The sequence below is a fragment of the Geotrypetes seraphini genome, chromosome 6 (assembly GCF_902459505.1).
Source record: "Geotrypetes seraphini chromosome 6, aGeoSer1.1, whole genome shotgun sequence".
Taxonomy (NCBI): domain Eukaryota; kingdom Metazoa; phylum Chordata; class Amphibia; order Gymnophiona; family Dermophiidae; genus Geotrypetes; species Geotrypetes seraphini.
Window position 1 is genome coordinate 234,673,156 of NC_047089.1, and position 16,637 is coordinate 234,689,792.

At 44.6% G+C, this 16,637-nt stretch overlaps 1 protein-coding gene across 17 annotated transcripts in view; it reads left to right on the top strand.

Moving 5' to 3' along the window:
* The window catches only part of DYRK1A (dual specificity tyrosine phosphorylation regulated kinase 1A), a 684,276-nt gene that overhangs the window by 400,371 nt on the left and 267,268 nt on the right, over window positions 1-16,637 (top strand). For all 17 annotated transcript variants that reach the window (XM_033950290.1, XM_033950291.1, XM_033950295.1 and 14 more), the window contains one exon: window positions 5,474-5,566. In XM_033950290.1, coding sequence (XP_033806181.1) covers window positions 5,474-5,566 — 93 coding nt within the window. The remainder of the gene's footprint in view (window positions 1-5,473; window positions 5,567-16,637) is intronic.

Sequence of the window (16,637 nt, forward strand, 5' to 3'; positions counted from 1 at the left end):
CAGGACCATGATTTGAGGCATAGTTCTTCACCACATCATTTTTCGAGGCATTCATCAAGACCCAGGTCGTCTTCTCGAGGCAGGTCTCGATTATTGAGGCTTCGAGACTACCAACTACTTTGTCGAGGAGATCTGTTGTAGAGCCTCACCATTATTGTCAGTCGAGTTCTTCTCCTGCAAGGTTTTCTTCACATTTCAGAAGTGGGCGTTCATCTGCATCTCTGCCTATGGATTCAGACCTCAGGTATCAATACTCCAGAGAGGCTTCACCTTCGTTCTCTTTCTGTGAAAGGTACCTTGAGGGATTCCAATTCACCTTCTCCTCAACGAGGTCATACCTCTTCAGATCCGGTGTCCTTTACAAAATTTCTATGCCAAATGAGTAAAGATCTTAACATCATTTTGGAATCTGACTCGAAATACTCTAAGGAGTATTTGGAAGAACTGGGTATGTCTCATCCTCCTAGGGATTCTCTCAAATTACCCATGAATGGCATTCTTTCTCAAACTCAAAAGAAATCTTGATACACCATATTCCGTTCCTGCTGTGCCAGCAAAGATGGAATCTCAATATAAGATGGTCCATTGTAAGGGTCTTCTTGTGGAGTCTTCTTTAAAAAGAACCAATCCTGCCAAAGTTTATGCCATCGTCCCTCTTGGCCAAGAGGGCAGGACCATGGACAAGTTTGGTCGTCGGCTTTATCAAAATTCGATGATGACAAACCGAATTTTGAACTATAACTTTGTCTTTACTTCTTATCTGAAGCATTTGGTCAACGCCATGCCTGATTTTTTTTTTTTTTTTTCAAGTATCTTCCTCAACATCGACTTCCAGAGTTTCAACACATTCATCACACTCTGGGTCAACTTCGCATGCATATGGTTCAAGCTGTATAAGATGCGTTTGAAATGTCTTTTATAGTCACTGCATTCTTGGTGGCGATGCGCCGTCTGGCCTGGCTCCGCACCGTAGATATAGACCCGACTCTACAAGATCGACTAGCCAACATCCCATGCCAGGGCAATGAGTTGTTTGATGACTCTATTGAAGCAGCTACAAAACGCTTATTTGAGCATGAGAAGCCAAAGCCTTCCACCGCTAAGGGTTATAGGCCTCTTCCATCTTACTAGAGGCGTTTTCCTCAAAAGCCAGCACCTTATTCAAGGCTGCCTCCCAAGATACAGCAGCAGCAGCATAAACCTCAGACCCCTGCTGCATCCAAGGCTTCTCAGTCTTTTGACCATCTAACACAGAGCATAACCTCAATCGTTCTGCCTCTGCCCTCTCCTTTCCCCATTGGTGGTCATCTCCATCATTTTTACCAACGATGGGAACTAATTACATCCGAACTCTGGGTCCTCGCAATCATCAGGGAGGGTTACTCTCTTCACTTCATCCAGGTTCCACCAGATCTTCCCCCAAGAGAGTATCTTTTCAATCAGTCACAGACCACCCTTTTTCAGGAACCTCAAGCTCTGCTTTGTCTCCAAGCCATTGAGAAAGTTCCTGTGGAACAGCAGAGCACGGGGTTTTACTCCCGTTACTTCCTTGTCCTGAAGAAGACAGGGGATCTGTGACCTATTTTGGATCTCAGAGAAAAATTTCTTGTCAGAGAAAAATTTTGGATGCTGTCTCTAACATCCTTGTATCCCCTTCTAGATCACAATGATTGGTTATACTCTTTGGATCTCAAAGAGGCTTACACTTGCATTCCCATTCATCCAGCTTCTCACAAATTTCTCAGATTTCAGGTGGGAAATCACCATTTTCAATACAGAGTGCTACCCTTCAACCTGGCATCATCAACCAGAGTGTTCACCAAGTGCCTAATAGTAGTAGCAGCAGCTCTATGCAGCCTTGGTCTTCAGGTTTTCCCATATCTGGACGACTGGCTCATCAAAGATTCAACATCTCAGGGGGTTATTGTAGTGACCAAATGGACTATTTGGTTCCTCCAAAGTTTGGGGTTTGAAATTGAATTTCCAAAATCCCAACTACAGCCCTATCAGATTCTGCAGTTCGTTGGAGCTGTACTGGACACTCTGCAACTCAGAGCATTCCATCCTCAACAATGTCAGGATGCTCGCATTCAACTTTTGTCAAAAAGTTTCATCCCTCACTTTACTCTCAGCGAGACACATGATGGTTCTTCTAGGTCACATGGCCTCTACAGTTCACATGACTCCTTTTGCCAGACTTCACCTCAGAATCCCTCAGTGGACCCAGGCATCCCAGTGAGCGCAGGCTTTTGGACCCACTCTCTCTGCTCATCCTGTGGTTTCTAGATTTATGAAAGGACTTTTCAATGTCAAGCCACCTCTCAAACCGCCTCCAGTGGTTTGGGATCTCAATGTTGTTCTTGCTCAGTTGATGAGCTCATCTGAAATATCTCACTTGGAAAGTGGTCTTCCTTATTGCTCTCATGTCTGCTCACAGAGTCAGTGAGCTACAAGATTTAGTAGCAGACCCACCTTTCACAGTATTTCATCATGACAAGGTGATCCTCCATACTCATCCTAAATTCTTACCAAAAGTAGTTTCAGAAATTCATCTCAATCCATTGTACTTCCAGTGGTTTTTCTAAAGCCTCATTCTCATCCTGGAGAAACATCTCTTCATACTGTGGACTGCAAGCCTTCTACTTACAAAGGACTAAGCCACAAAGATCTTCTTCTCAACTTTTTGTCTCTTTTGATCCAAATAAGTTGGGACATCCAATTTCCAAGTAAACCATCTTCACCTGGTTGGCTGCTTGCATCTCTTTCTGTTATTCTCTGGCTGGACTGCATCTACAAGATCGAGTCATAGCCCATAAAGTTAGAGCCATGGTGGCATCTGTAGCTTTCCTTAGACCTACTCCTATTGAGGAAATCTGCAAAGCTGCCACTTGGTCCTCGGTTCATACATTCAGCTCTCATTATTGTCTGGATTCTTTCTCCAGACAGGATGGCCACTTTGGCCAGGCAGTTTTACAAAATTTATTCTCCTGAATTGCCAACACTCCCACCATCCCATTCTGGTTAGCTTGGAGGTCACCCATATGTTGAGAATATGCTGCCTGCTTGTCCTGGAATAAAGCACAGTTACTTACCATAACAGGTGTTATCCAGGGACAGCAGGCAGCTATTCTCACAACCCACCCACCTCCCCTGGTTGGCTTCTGAGGAGACGCTGAGGAGATGCGTGCCCTACGTCGGGTGGGAAGGCACTTGCGCATGTGGGGTGCAGCAATCACGAACTTTCTAAAAGTTCTTCGAGCAAGTCTGCGTGTGAAGCTGTCAGCATCGGGGCTCTGTGGATGACGTCACCCATATGTTGAGAATATCTGTCTGTAACTGTGCTTGTTCAGTCTACTTATGCTTCACCAAACTGATTCTTGGTGACCGGCCAGTCCTTCGGGGTTGTGAAGAATCTGTACATATGTTCAACTTGTTAGGGAGTAGTTTCGAGCTCCTTTGAAGCCTGTGTTGGCAGTTAACAGTATTGTTTAGTTGTTTATGAGCAGAACAATAATTTAGTCTATGGTTACTGGTGCCTGTACTTCACATGTGTGGGTGCCTTTCTGTGCTTGGGTACTGACTGCTCTAGGATGCTAAGCTGATCTGTGAAGTACATTGGAGGAAGAATGAAAAATCTGGAGTGGATTCCTTCTGCAGTCCATGCGAGTATGGGGAAATAACCCTCTTGTCTAGAATGTCTCACCTATCTACTGGAAAAGAGCTTACCAGGATAAATACATAAGCTCTTTTTTTACTCCTTGTAATCTTACCAGATATTTGTAACCTGGATTGTCCACTGTTAGAATCGGGATTCAGGGCTTGATGGATCTTTGGTCTGTCCCAGTATGGCAATTCTTATGCTCAGAGCAGATAAGTCACTTTACTCCCTGACTCAGTCCATCTTTTACTGTTGTTGCTGCCCGTGGTCCATCTGTTTCCTTGCCCAGCTCCAAAGTTCCACTTCCTTTTTTGTCTAAATTAAGTTTTGACAACATAGTAAAGCAATCAAAGTGCACATGCAATAAGTTGCTGCAAAAATTATTCAAGTGAAGGCAACCAAAAGTGGTGGTATGATGATTTGATGATAATCTGAGATGAACACATCGGTAACATGGAATGTTGCTACTATTTGGGGTTTTGCCAGGCACTTCTGACCTATATTGGCTAACATGAAGACTTGGATACTGGGATAGATTTGCCATTGGTCTGACCCAGTACGCTTATGTTCATCCTTAAAAGTTGGTTGGAATAAAATAGGGCATTTTTTAAAAGACTCAACAGTGTATCAGTGTGTTTTTATTTTATCCAACCATCTTTTAAGGGGGAAGGAGGCTTAGCACTCTCGTACTGAACCTCTTATTATTATGTGTCAAAGATGAAGCATTAGAATGAGAAATTACAAAACATACAGAACACAGGCAAGTGAACAATTCTGTATGTTTTGTATTTTCTTAATAAACAGATTTACAAAAGAATGAGAAATTGAAGACCAGAAATATAGAATTCTAGTTAAGCAGTCTTCCATGACACAGGAGTAGTTGAAATATTTGCCATAGCTTGTCTGAGTGAGGGCTGACAAAAGCGGACATTGTCGATCATTTTACAAGAGATTTGTTGGAAGTGTGGATAAAAATAAAGATGTGGCTGGAACGAATTCTAAATTGTCCCCTGTTCATTTTAAGAACATAAGAATTGCCGCTTCTGGGTCAGACCAGTGGTCCATCATGCTCAGCAGTCCGCTCACTCAGCGGCACTCTAGTCAAAGACCAGCGCCCTAACTGAGACTAGCCCTACTAGCGCTTGTTCTTGTTCAGCAGGAACTTATCTAACTTTGTCTTGAATCCCTGGAGGGTGTTTTCCCCTATGACAGACTCCGGAAGAGTGTTCCAGTTTTTTACCAATCTCTGGGTGAAGAATAACTTCCTTACGTTTGTACGGAATCTATCCCCTTTTAACTTTAGAGAGTGCCCTCTCGTTCTCCCTACCTTGGAGAGGGTGAACAACCTGTCCTTATCTACTAAGTCTATCCCCTTCAGTACCTTGAATGTTTCGATCATGTCCCCTCTCAATCTCCTCTGTTTGAGGGAGAAGAGGCCCAGTTTCTCTAATCTTTCGCCCTCTTTTGAACCAGGTTAGAGGAAGGGGGCATATACAAGATGGAAGTACTTGGTATATGCAAATTTGTACAGGGATATGAGAGATTCATATGAGACTTTGCATGAGAAATGTATTTTCCTGAGAAGTGACTTGTGGCAGTATTTAAAGTTCAACGGACACTTGTGGATTCAGTGTGATGATTGTGATACTTTGAAACTGCAATAAAAATCTATGTAAAGTTTTTAAAAAAAGGGTAAATCAGGGGCCATTAGAACTAAGAATGAGGGGTATTATTTAAAAGAGCATAATACTAGTGCTCAGTATTATTATTTAGAGGTTTATTTCCTAAAAGTGATGCACAATATATTTGTTACAGAGGCGGATGCCCCAGACTTTCCGTGATCCAGCTACTGCTCCCCTGAGAAAACTTTCTGTTGACTTGATCAAAACCTACAAGCATATTAATGAGGTAAGAAACATTACAATTAGCTTACTACTGTATCATGTAGGTCACTTGCTTAGATGTTTGAGTTTCAAGATTTTGCTATATATTATATTAAAATGTTAATCTTGGAAGCTTTAGCAACTACCGTATTTTCACGCATACCCCTCGCGCGTTATATGCGTGAGCGCGGTATACAAAAGTTTTAAAACATAGTTCCCACCCCGCCCGATTCACCCCCCCAGCAGGACCACTCGCACCCCCACCCCGAACGACCACTCGCACGCGCTCCCACCCGCACCCGCATCCACGATCGGAGCAAGAGGGAGCCCAAGCCCTCTTGCCCGGCCGACTCCCCGACGTCCGATACATCCCCCCCCCCGAAGGACCGCCGACTTCCCGACAATATCGGGCCAGAAGGGAGCCCAAACCCTCCTGGCCACGGCGACCCCCTAACCCCACCCCGCACTACATTACGGGCAGGAGGGATCCCAGGCCCTCCTGCCCTCGACGCAAACCCCCCCCCCCCCCCACGACCGTCCCCCCCAAGGACCTCCGACCGCCCCCCAGCCGACCCGCGATCCCCCTGGCGACCCCCCCGACCCCCCCACCCCCCTTCCCCGTACCTTTGGTAGTTGGCCGGACAGACGGGAGCCAAACCCGCCTGTCCGGCAGGCAGCCAACGAAGGAATGAGGCCGGATTGGCCCATCCATCCTAAAGCTCCGCCTACTGGTGGGGCCTAAGGCGCGTGGGCCAATCAGAATAGGCCCTGGAGCCTTAGGTCCCACCTGGGGGCGCGGCCTGAGGCACATGGGCCCAACCCGACCATGTGCCTCAGGCCGCGCCCCCAGGTGGGACCTAAGGCTCCAGGGCCTATTCTGATTGGCCCACGCGCCTTAGGCCCCACCAGTAGGCGGAGCTTTAGGATGGATGGGCCAATCCGGCCTCATTCCTTCGTTGGCTGCCTGCCGGACAGGCGGGTTTGGCTCCCGTCTGTCCGGCCAACTACCAAAGGTACGGGGAAGGGGGGTGGGGGGGTCGGGGGGGTCGCCAGGGGGATCGCGGGTCGGCTGGGGGGGCGGTCGGAGGTTCTTGGGGGGGACGGTCGTTGGGGGGGAGGGGGGTTTGCGTCGAGGGCAGGAGGGCCTGGGATCCCTCCTGCCCGTAATGTAGTGCGGGGTGGGGTTAGGGGGTCGCCGTGGCCAGGAGGGTTTGGGCTCCCTTCTGGCCCAACTACCAAAGGTACGGGGAAGGGGGGTGGGGGGGTCGTGGGGGTCGCGGGTCGGCTGGGGGGGCGGTCGGAGGTTCTTGGGGGGGGGCGGTCGTTGGGGGGAGGGGGGTTTGCGTCGAGGGCAGGAGGGCCTGGGATCCCTCCTGCCCGTAATGTAGTGCGGGGTGGGGTTAGGGGGTCGCCGTGGCCAGGAGGATTTGGGCTCCCTCCTGGCCCGATATTGTTGGGGAATCGGCGGTCCTTCGGGGGGGGGAGGGATGTATCGGACGTCGGGGGGGGGCATCAGGCTTTCAGGATGGGGACAGATCTTCAAGGGGGGACAGTGCACGGAAGTCAGGGGGGGTGAACGGAGAGTCGGGACAGCGCACGGAAAGTCAGGGCGGGCGAAAGGAGCGTCGGGCAGCATGCGCGGTATACCCGTGAGCGCGGTATACCAAAGTTTTTGTACATATCATCGTGATTTCTGCGCGCTATACCCGTGTGCGCGTTTTATACGGGTGCGCGTTATTTGCGTGAAAATACGGTAGTAAATAAAATCTCCATCTGATTTTCTTAAATTAAAACTTTCAGTTTCAATATTCAGCAGCATAAGCTACTTTTTCATTTTTAAAGAGCAGACACTTATTTTTAAAGTTTCATGTAGTTTCAGTTGCACTACCTGTAAAAATGCTGGCATTCAAAATTCATGTTTAGCTTCAAATGGATATTTTATACATGAAATGTTGCTGAGCATCTAACTTTTTGTTTGTCCTCTTGTTATATGCATAATTTGGTTATTTTGAATATGACCACTTGGATTTTTTTTAAAAGGCATTAATTCATCGGCACAGGCACTATCTACAAGAGGGGGAGCTATTTTAGATATGATCCTTAGTGGAATACAAGGCATAGTACAGGAGTTAACTGTGTTGGGTCCACTGGGAAACAATGATCATAACGTGATCAAGTTTGAGCTGATAATGGGAGTGATGTCGCAAAAGAAATCTACTGTAGAGGTGTTTCATTTTCGAAAGGGCAACTATGATAAAATGAGGAAAATGCTTAAAAAGAAGCCAAAAGGATCAGTAGCAAAGGTTAGGATTGTAAACTAGGTGTGGACGTTATTTAAAAATACCATCATGAAAGCCCAGACCAGATATATTCCACGCATCAGCAAAGGTGGAAAAAAGAGGAAATGAGAGCCAGCATGGTTAAAAGGTGAAGTGAAAGAGGCTATTAGAGAAAAAAAAAAAAAATCCTTTCAAGAATGGAAAAAGGATCCGAATGAAGAAAATAAGAAGAAACACAAGCACTGTGGCAAGTTAGATGCATGCATGTGAAGAAAATAAATAAAAACAAGAGAGAAAGGAAATTGATATGGTTCTCCAAACTAGTGGCGGAGAAAATAAAGGCAAGAGAGTTGGCGGTCCTGAAATATAAAAAATAAAACAAGAGGAGGAGTATAGAAAGGACTACCGGGTGAAACTGAGAAACGCCAAGAGAGAGATAGGACTGGTGAAAGTGCATGTGGAAGAGCATATGGCTAAAAATGTAAAAAAGGGAGACAAAATTTTTTCAGATATATTAGTGAAAGGAGGAAGATGAAAAATGGAATTGCTAAACTAAAAAGATGCTGGGAACCGATATGTGGAGAGTGCTAAACTAATACTTCTGTTCTGTGTTCATGGAAGAAAATCCCAGAGAACGACCGAGATTGGCAAAGTTGCATGAGAAAATGGAGTAGATTCTGCATCGTTCACGGAGGAAAGTGTTTATGAGCAACTTGAAAAACAGAAGGTGGACAAAGTGATGGGACCGGATGGGATCCATCCCAGGATACTGAGGGAGCTCAGAGAGGTTCTGGTAGGTCCTATTAAAGACTTGTTCAACTAATCTCTAGAGACAGGAGTGCTTCCTGGGGATTGGAGAAGAATGGATGTGGTCCCTGTTCACAAAAGTGGTCACAGAAATGAAGTGGGGAAACTACAGGCCGGTACGCCTCACTTCAATTGTTGGTAAAATAATGGAAGTGTTGCTGAAAGAAAGTATAGTGAACTTCCTAGAATCTAATGGGTTACAGGATCTGAGGCAACATGGCTTTACTAAAAGTAAATCTTGTCAAATGAGCCTGATTGAATTTTTTTGATTGGGTGACCAGAGAGCTGGATCGAGGACATATGCTAGATGTAATTTACTTAGATTTCAGCAAAGCCTTTGGCACAGTTCCTCATAGGAAGCTCTTGAACAAACTTGAAGGGCTGAAATTAGGACCCAAAGTGGAGAACTGGATTAGAAGGTTGACGGACTGACGCCAGAGAGTGGTGGTTAATGAAAGTCGCTCGGAGGAAGGAAAGGTGAGTAGTAGAGTCCCTCAGGGTTCGGTGCTGGGGCCGATCTTGTTCAATATGTTTGTGAGTGACATTGCTGAAGGATTAGGAAAGGTTTGCCTTTTTGCGGATGATAACAAGATTTGTAACAGAGTAGACACTGAGGATGGAGTGGAAAAGGATCTACAAAAGTTAGAGGAATGGTCTAATATCTGGCAACTAAAATTCAGTGCAAAGAAATGCAGAGTAATGCATTTGGGTATTAATAATCGGAAGGAGCCATATATGTTGGAAGGTGAGAGGTTGATATGCACAGATGAGGAGAGGGACCTTGGGGTGATAGTGTCCGAAGATCTAAAGGCAAAAACACTGCGACAAGGCGGTGGCTGCTGCCATTAGGATGCTAGGCTGTATAAAGAGAGGTGTAACCAGTAGAAGAAAGAAGGTGTTGATGCCCCTGTACAGGTCATTGGTGAGGCCCCACTTGAAGTATTGTGTTCAGTTTTGGAGACCATATCTGGCAAAGGACATAAGAAGACTTGAAGCAGTCCAGAGGAAGGTGACGAAAATGATAGAAGGTTTGCGCCAAAAGACCTATGAGGAGAGACTGGAAGCCCTGAATATGTATACCCTAGAGCAGGGTATACTCAATCACATACCCCATTCAACCCACCCTAAGACTTCTGGGAGTGATGATAGACAGAGGCTGTACTATGCAACCACAAATCAACAAAACAATACAGAAATCATTCACAGTCATGCGAAACTTAAGGCAAATCCAAAAATTCTTAGACAGAAAACAATTCCAGCTCATGGTCCAATCCCTAGTTCTAGGACTTCTAGACTACACAACATCCTCTATCTCCCCTGCCCCACAGTCATGATAAAACAACTACAAACAGTACAAAACACAGTCTTGAGACTGATCTATTCGCTGAAGAAATACGACCATATCACCGCTGCATACCTCGACTCACACTGGCTCCCAATACAAGCAAAGATACTATTCAAATTTTACTATCTACTATTTAAAGCCATAAATGGAGACAGCCCAGCTTATATAAATAACCGCCTTATCAGAACTACCACAACCAGGCAAAGGAGAACCCAGACACCATTCATACACCCCCCCAATCAGAGGCGTCAAACGCAAAAAAAAGGACGATGGCCTACTGGCCATGCAGGCAGCGAAACTAGACCACCAACTAGCCAATCTAATGACCACGACTCCAGACTACAAAACTTTCAGAAAAGAAATAAAAACCCTGCTATTCAAGAAATCCTTCAAAACAAACTAACACCACAGGAACACTGCTGGAGCATTGATCAAAGACTTGGCAACTAAGTTTCAATGCCAAAAAATGCAAGGTCATGCACCTTGGCAGCAAAAATCCATGCAGGACTTACACCCTAAATGGTGAGATTCTAGCAAGGACTGTAGCAAAGCGTGACTTGGGGGTGATCATTAGCGAAGACATGAAGACTGCCAATCAAGTGGATAAAACTTCATCCAGGACTAGACAGATCATGGGCTGTATCCGTAGAAGTTTCGTCAGCCGTAAGCCCGAGGTCATAATGCCGTTGTACAGATCCATGGTGAGACCCCATCTGGGATACTGTGTACAATTCTGGAGGCCGCATTATCAAAAAGATGTGCAGAGAGTTGAGTCGGTAAGTCGGTTCAGCGAATGGCCACCAGGATGGTCTCAAGGATCTCCTGTATGAGGAACGACTGGGTAAGCTGCAGCTGTACTCACTCGAGGAACGCAGAGAGAGGGGAGACATGATCGAGACGTTCAAATATGTCACAGGCTGTATCGAGGTGGAAGAGGATCTCTGTTTCCTTAAAGGACCCACGGCAACAAGAGGGCATCCGTTGAAAATCAGGGGTGGGAAATTTCATGGCGACACCAGAAAATATTTCTTCACTGAAAGGGTGGTTGATCGCTGGAATAATCTTCCACAACAGGTAATTGAGGCCAGCAGCGTGCCAGATTTTAAGAAAAGATGGGATTTGCATATGGGATCTCTTCATGGAGGTAGTTAGGGGGTGGGCCATTAGTGTGAGCAGACTAGATGGGTCATGGCCCTTTTCTGCCGTCATGTTCTATGTTTCTATGGAAGCTCTTCAGTCCCCTGAAGTAACCCGTTCATCTCTGTAACTCTTCTGGAAATGTCAAGATAACCTCTTATGTAATCCGCCTTGAACCACAAGGTAATGGTGGAATAAAAGTCACTAATGTAATGTAAGCAGTGGTCTCAAATTCGGCCCGCCAGATACTATTTTGAGGCTCTCGGTATGTTTATCATAATCACAAAAGTAAAATAAAACAGTTTCTTGATCATATGTCTCTTTAGCTATAAATTACAATATTATTATTAAGACTTAGCCAAAAGGAAAGATTTATAAACTGTAAAGAGTTTTACCTCATGCGAAATTGTCATTTCTCTAATAAGACATTAACTAATTTTTCTGAGGCCCTCCAAGTACCTGCAAATCCAAAATGTGGCCCTGCAAATGTGTTTGCGTTTGAGGCCACTGTCCTAAAGGAAAGGAGGGACAGGGGAGATATGATTCAGACCTTTAAGTACTTGAAAGTTATTAACGTAGAACAAAATATTTTCAAGAGAAAGAAAATGGTAAAATTAGAGGGCATAATTTGAGGCTGAGGAGTGGGAAACTCAAGAGCAATGTAAGGAAATTCTTCTTTACGGAGAGGGTGGTGGATGCTTGGAATGCGCTCCCGAGAGAGGTGGTGGAGAGGAAAATGGTAACGGAGTTCCTAAAGCATGGGATGAACACAGAGGATCTAGAATCAGAAAATAATAGTAAATATTGAAGAACTAAGGCCAGTACTGGGCAGACTTGCATGGTCTGTGTCTGTATATGGCCATTTGGTTGAGGATGGGTGGGGAGGGCTTCAATGGCTGGGACGGTGTAGATGGACTGGAGTGAACTTTGATGGAGACTTTTTAGTAGTTGGAACCTAAGAACAGTACCGGGCAAAGCTTTGGATTCTTGCCCAGAAATAGTTAAGAAGAGAAAAAAAATTTAAATTGAATCAGGTTGGGCAGACTGGATGGACCATTTGGGTCTTTATCTGCCATCATGTACTATGTTACTATGACTAACAGACCCATAATCCTACTTCACTTAAGGTTGTCAGACCAAAATGATAGAGGATGGAACTCTTCTCATAAGTGGAAAGGCTAAAAAGGTTAGGACTCTTCAGTTTATAAATGAGACACCCGAGGTGGGATATAATTGGGGTCTACAAATTCCGGAATGGTGTGGAATGGATAAAAGTAAATCACTAATATTTAATTTTTCAAAAAGTACAAAGATTAGGGGACATGATGAAGTTACATGGAAATACTTTTAAAACAAAAAATAGAAATATTTTTTTCACTCAATGAATAGTTAAACTCTGGAACTCGTTGCCTGAGGATATAACAACAGTGGTTAGTGTATCTTGGTTTTGACAAGTTCCTGGAGGAAAAGTCCATAGTCTAATATTGACATAGACATGAGAGAAGTCACTGCTTGTCCTGGGATTGGTAGCACGGAATGTTGCTAGTGTTTGGGTTTCTGTCAGGTATTTGGGACCTGGCTTAGCCACTGTTGGGAGCAGGATGTTAAGCTAGATGGACCATTGATCTGACCCATTATGGCTATGGTGTCTCCAGTTTTCAAGGATTGTCCCTGGTTTTGAACGGATATACCCAACTCCATGGAGGACAAGTACCTTCTGTCCCTGATTCACCTTCATACCTCTTCACTAAAGTTTCTTTCATACTTTTACAGCTCCCTCCAGAGCTCCCTCTCTGTGATCCTCCTTTACCTAGCCTTGTTGCAGCAGCAAGAAGAACAGTGTTAAATTGAAAGTTACGGTGTCCTGCAGAGACTTCCATTATTCGCGTTTATCAGAGCTTCATACTGTTCCGCCTCCAAGGTAACAGGAAGCATCTTCTGTCACAAAGAGCACATCTCATAATGTTTTGATATGGAGTTAAACCCATTATTAATATCAGTGAAGACTCAAATGTTTGATCCAATTGTTCTTTAATGCAGTCAATCAAGGAAGAAGGTAAAACAAACTTTTACTACTGAGATGTATTGGAAATAGTCTGCCACTGCAGGTTTGAGTCTGTTCTTTAACCAGCCCCTCAAACTGGCAGGAAGGGCTGGGGAAATCAGCCACAGTTTGGCTGGTGAAACATAGAAACATAATGGCAGATAAAGGCCAAATGGCCCAGCTAGTCTGCCCATCCGCAGTAACCATTAACTCTTGAATATGTAATCTTGGTAAAAACACAATACAATAAAGGATAACACAAGCAGATGGATTACAGATATAATGTGGAGCATGTTCTGTTTCTCTGACTAAACATATGCTGGGTTGAATTGTTTTGTTTTTTTGTTCAGGCACAATTGCGGGAGGAGGGAAGCTCTTTACCCATCATGCATGGAGGTGAGGGAAGCCAAGGCACTGGGAGCAGAGAGCATGTGCTCTCAAAGGAACAATCACAGAGCTACAAAACTACAGACACTTGTAGTTCACAGTACAGCTGTACTTAATGTGCACAGACACTATACTCTGCTTCCAAGTAAATGTGGACAGCACGATGTGCTAGGACAGGATGCCAACAGAATCGCACTGCTTGCAGCACTGGATGCCTCCATGGTTCACCATAATTTTTAGTGCTGTTTTTCATGCTTCTACAGCATGGCTAGTAGAGGAGCACTGCAGGGAAAGATATTTGAAGGGAGAGAAATAATAATGCTAGTATGTGGCGGTGGTGGTAACCATGAGGAGAGAGAGGTGCAGATGTTGAACTGGAAAGGGAGTAGAGCAAGGTAAAAATGCTGGTTTGGATGGGATAAGGTTTTTAAAGGGTCGTGGATTTGATGTACTACCTTTCTGTGAGTATTATCAAAGCAGTTTACATATTTGTTAATAAATAAAAATCATATACCGCCTAATTCACAGTGTAAGTCTAAACTGGCCAATAATAAAAATAAATAAATAAATAAAATTTATGTAATTGAAATAAGAGTCCAGACATACAATTGCACAGCTGTACTAAATTATATGCAGATACTTTTTCTCTTTCCCTAGTGGGCTCACAATCTGATTTCTGTACCTTGTGCAATGGAGGGTTAAGTCAGTTTCACAGGGTCACAATGAGGTGCAATGGGAATTGAATCCAATTTTCCAGGTTCTCAGCCCACTGAACTAACCGTTGGACTACTTCTCCACTTCCTTTTTCCTTCTAGCCATTCCTCTTCCTAGTACCCAATATGGAGATGCTGGACTGGAAGAGGAGAGTGGAGAGAGGTGAAGATGCTGGACTTGATAGGGGGAGGGGAGTGATGATGGTTGGCAGCAGGAAGGAAAGGTAGAGATGTTGGACTGGAGGGTGAGGGGAATGGAGGAAATAAACATACTGGACTGGCAGGAGAGCTGGGAATGAAGAGGAGATACTGCTCTGGTAGGGGAGAGGGTAGGAGGAGAACGTGGAGATGTTGGCCTGGGAGATGACAAAGGAGAGAATGTGTTGGGAGGATGAGAGAATAAATAGGAAGAAGGAAACCCATAAGAGGAATGTGTACATAAAATGCTGGATTTTGTCAGCTGATTTGGCTTTTTCATTGCATAAATAATGTGGGACATACCAGCTACACTAAAACTTTACATGATGTGAATAACATGAAGAAAGACCTGGCAAAGCTTGAAGAATGGTCTGAAATTTGGCAGCTAAAATTTAATGCTAAGAAATGCAAGGTCATGCATTTGAGCTACAAAAACCTGAGGGAACGGTGCAGTTTAGGGGGTGAAGAACTTATGTGCACGACAGAAGAGCGGGACTTGGGTGTGATTATATATGTTGATCTTAAGGTGGCCAAACAGATTGAAAAGGTGACGGCGAAAGCTAGAAGGATGCTAGGTTTCATAGGGAGAGGTATGAACAGTAGGAAAAAGGAGGTATTGATGCCCCTGTATAAGACTTAGGTGAGACCTCATTTAGAATATTGTGTACCATTTTGGAGGCCGAACCTTCAAAAAGATATTAAAAGGGATGGAGTTGTTTCCAGAGGAAGGCTACTAAAATGGTATGTGGTCTTCATCATAAGGCGTATGGAGACAAACTTAAAGATCTCAATCTGTATACTTTGGAATAAAAGCGGGAGAGCAGAGATATGACGTTTAAATACCTATGTAATGTAAATGCACATGAGTCTAGTCTCTTTCATTTGAAAGGAAACTCTGCAATGAAAGGGCATAGGATGAAGTTAAGAAGTAGTATGTTCCGGAGTAATCTAACGAAATACTTTTTTACAGAAAGGGTGGTAGATGCATGGAACAGTCTTCCGGAAGAGGTGATAGAGACAGAGACTGTGTCTGAATTCAAATGGGTCTGGGATAGGCAGTTGGGATCTCTTGGAGAGAGAAAGAGATAATGGTTACTGCGGATGGGCAAACTAGATGGGCTATTTGGTCTTTATCTGCCGTTATGTTTCTATATGATGGTAAATATGTTGCGTTGAAGATTTTAAAGAATGTACTTCAAGATATAAAGTAATATTATAATCTTTTTATGGTGGATTATTGTACCAGAGGCGTCCATTCCATTCCTTGCACTGCCCCAGTGTTCTAGATTTGTTAACCATAAAATCTGGTAACCTTGAACTTAATTTCTATCTCTCCCATCCCCCTAATTCCCCTAGACCAAGGGTCAGCAACCTGCAGCTCCCGAGCCACATATGGCTCTTCTTGCATGTGGCTGCAGCTCTTCATGCCTTGAGCCTTTAATCTCCCTCCCAACCCGGGCGACTGAGTGTCATTGCCCGCAAGGGAGGACTCTTCAGTAATCTGTATTTTTCACCAGGAAGTGTTACAGAAGCTCATTCTCCAGGTGTCTTCTGTTTTGCGTTTTGAGGATGATTCTAAAGAGACCCCCCCTCCCCCTGATGTGGTGGATCCTCTTCTTCGTTGGGATTCAGGTGGCTTCATGTTCCTTTCCCATGCATCAATATATCCGGGATATCTTGTAAGTACAGTGGAAAGTCCCGGATACCCCTTTTCGGCTGGTGCGGTCTATGATCCATTTAAATCCTATTCCTTAAGTTGATAGAGACTCCTTACGCTCGCTGGTAGTGGACGCAGTGGTCTCGACCATTGCTAAGAAGCATACTATTCCGGTGGAAGGGGGTTCTGCTCTGAGAGACCCCCAGGACCAGAGGATGGAGGCTTTTCTCAAACAGTTTTGATGTATTGGCCTTAGTGGTCCTGGCAGCAATTTCTGATGGTCTGTTGGCCAGGGCATGCTTCATGTAAGCTGAGCATGTGTTAGATAGGGAGTCCAATGACTTGGCATTGGTGAACCAGGAAGTAGTGAAAATTGAATTTGGCTGTTATCTTTTGGATGCCATGTATAATTTGTTGCGGGCTTCTGCTAAGTCTTGGGGGTGACTACCACTTACTAGATGTACCTTGTGGCTCTGTGGTTGGTCGTTGGACTCGGCCTCAAAATTTAAGTTCAGTTGATTTCCCTTTA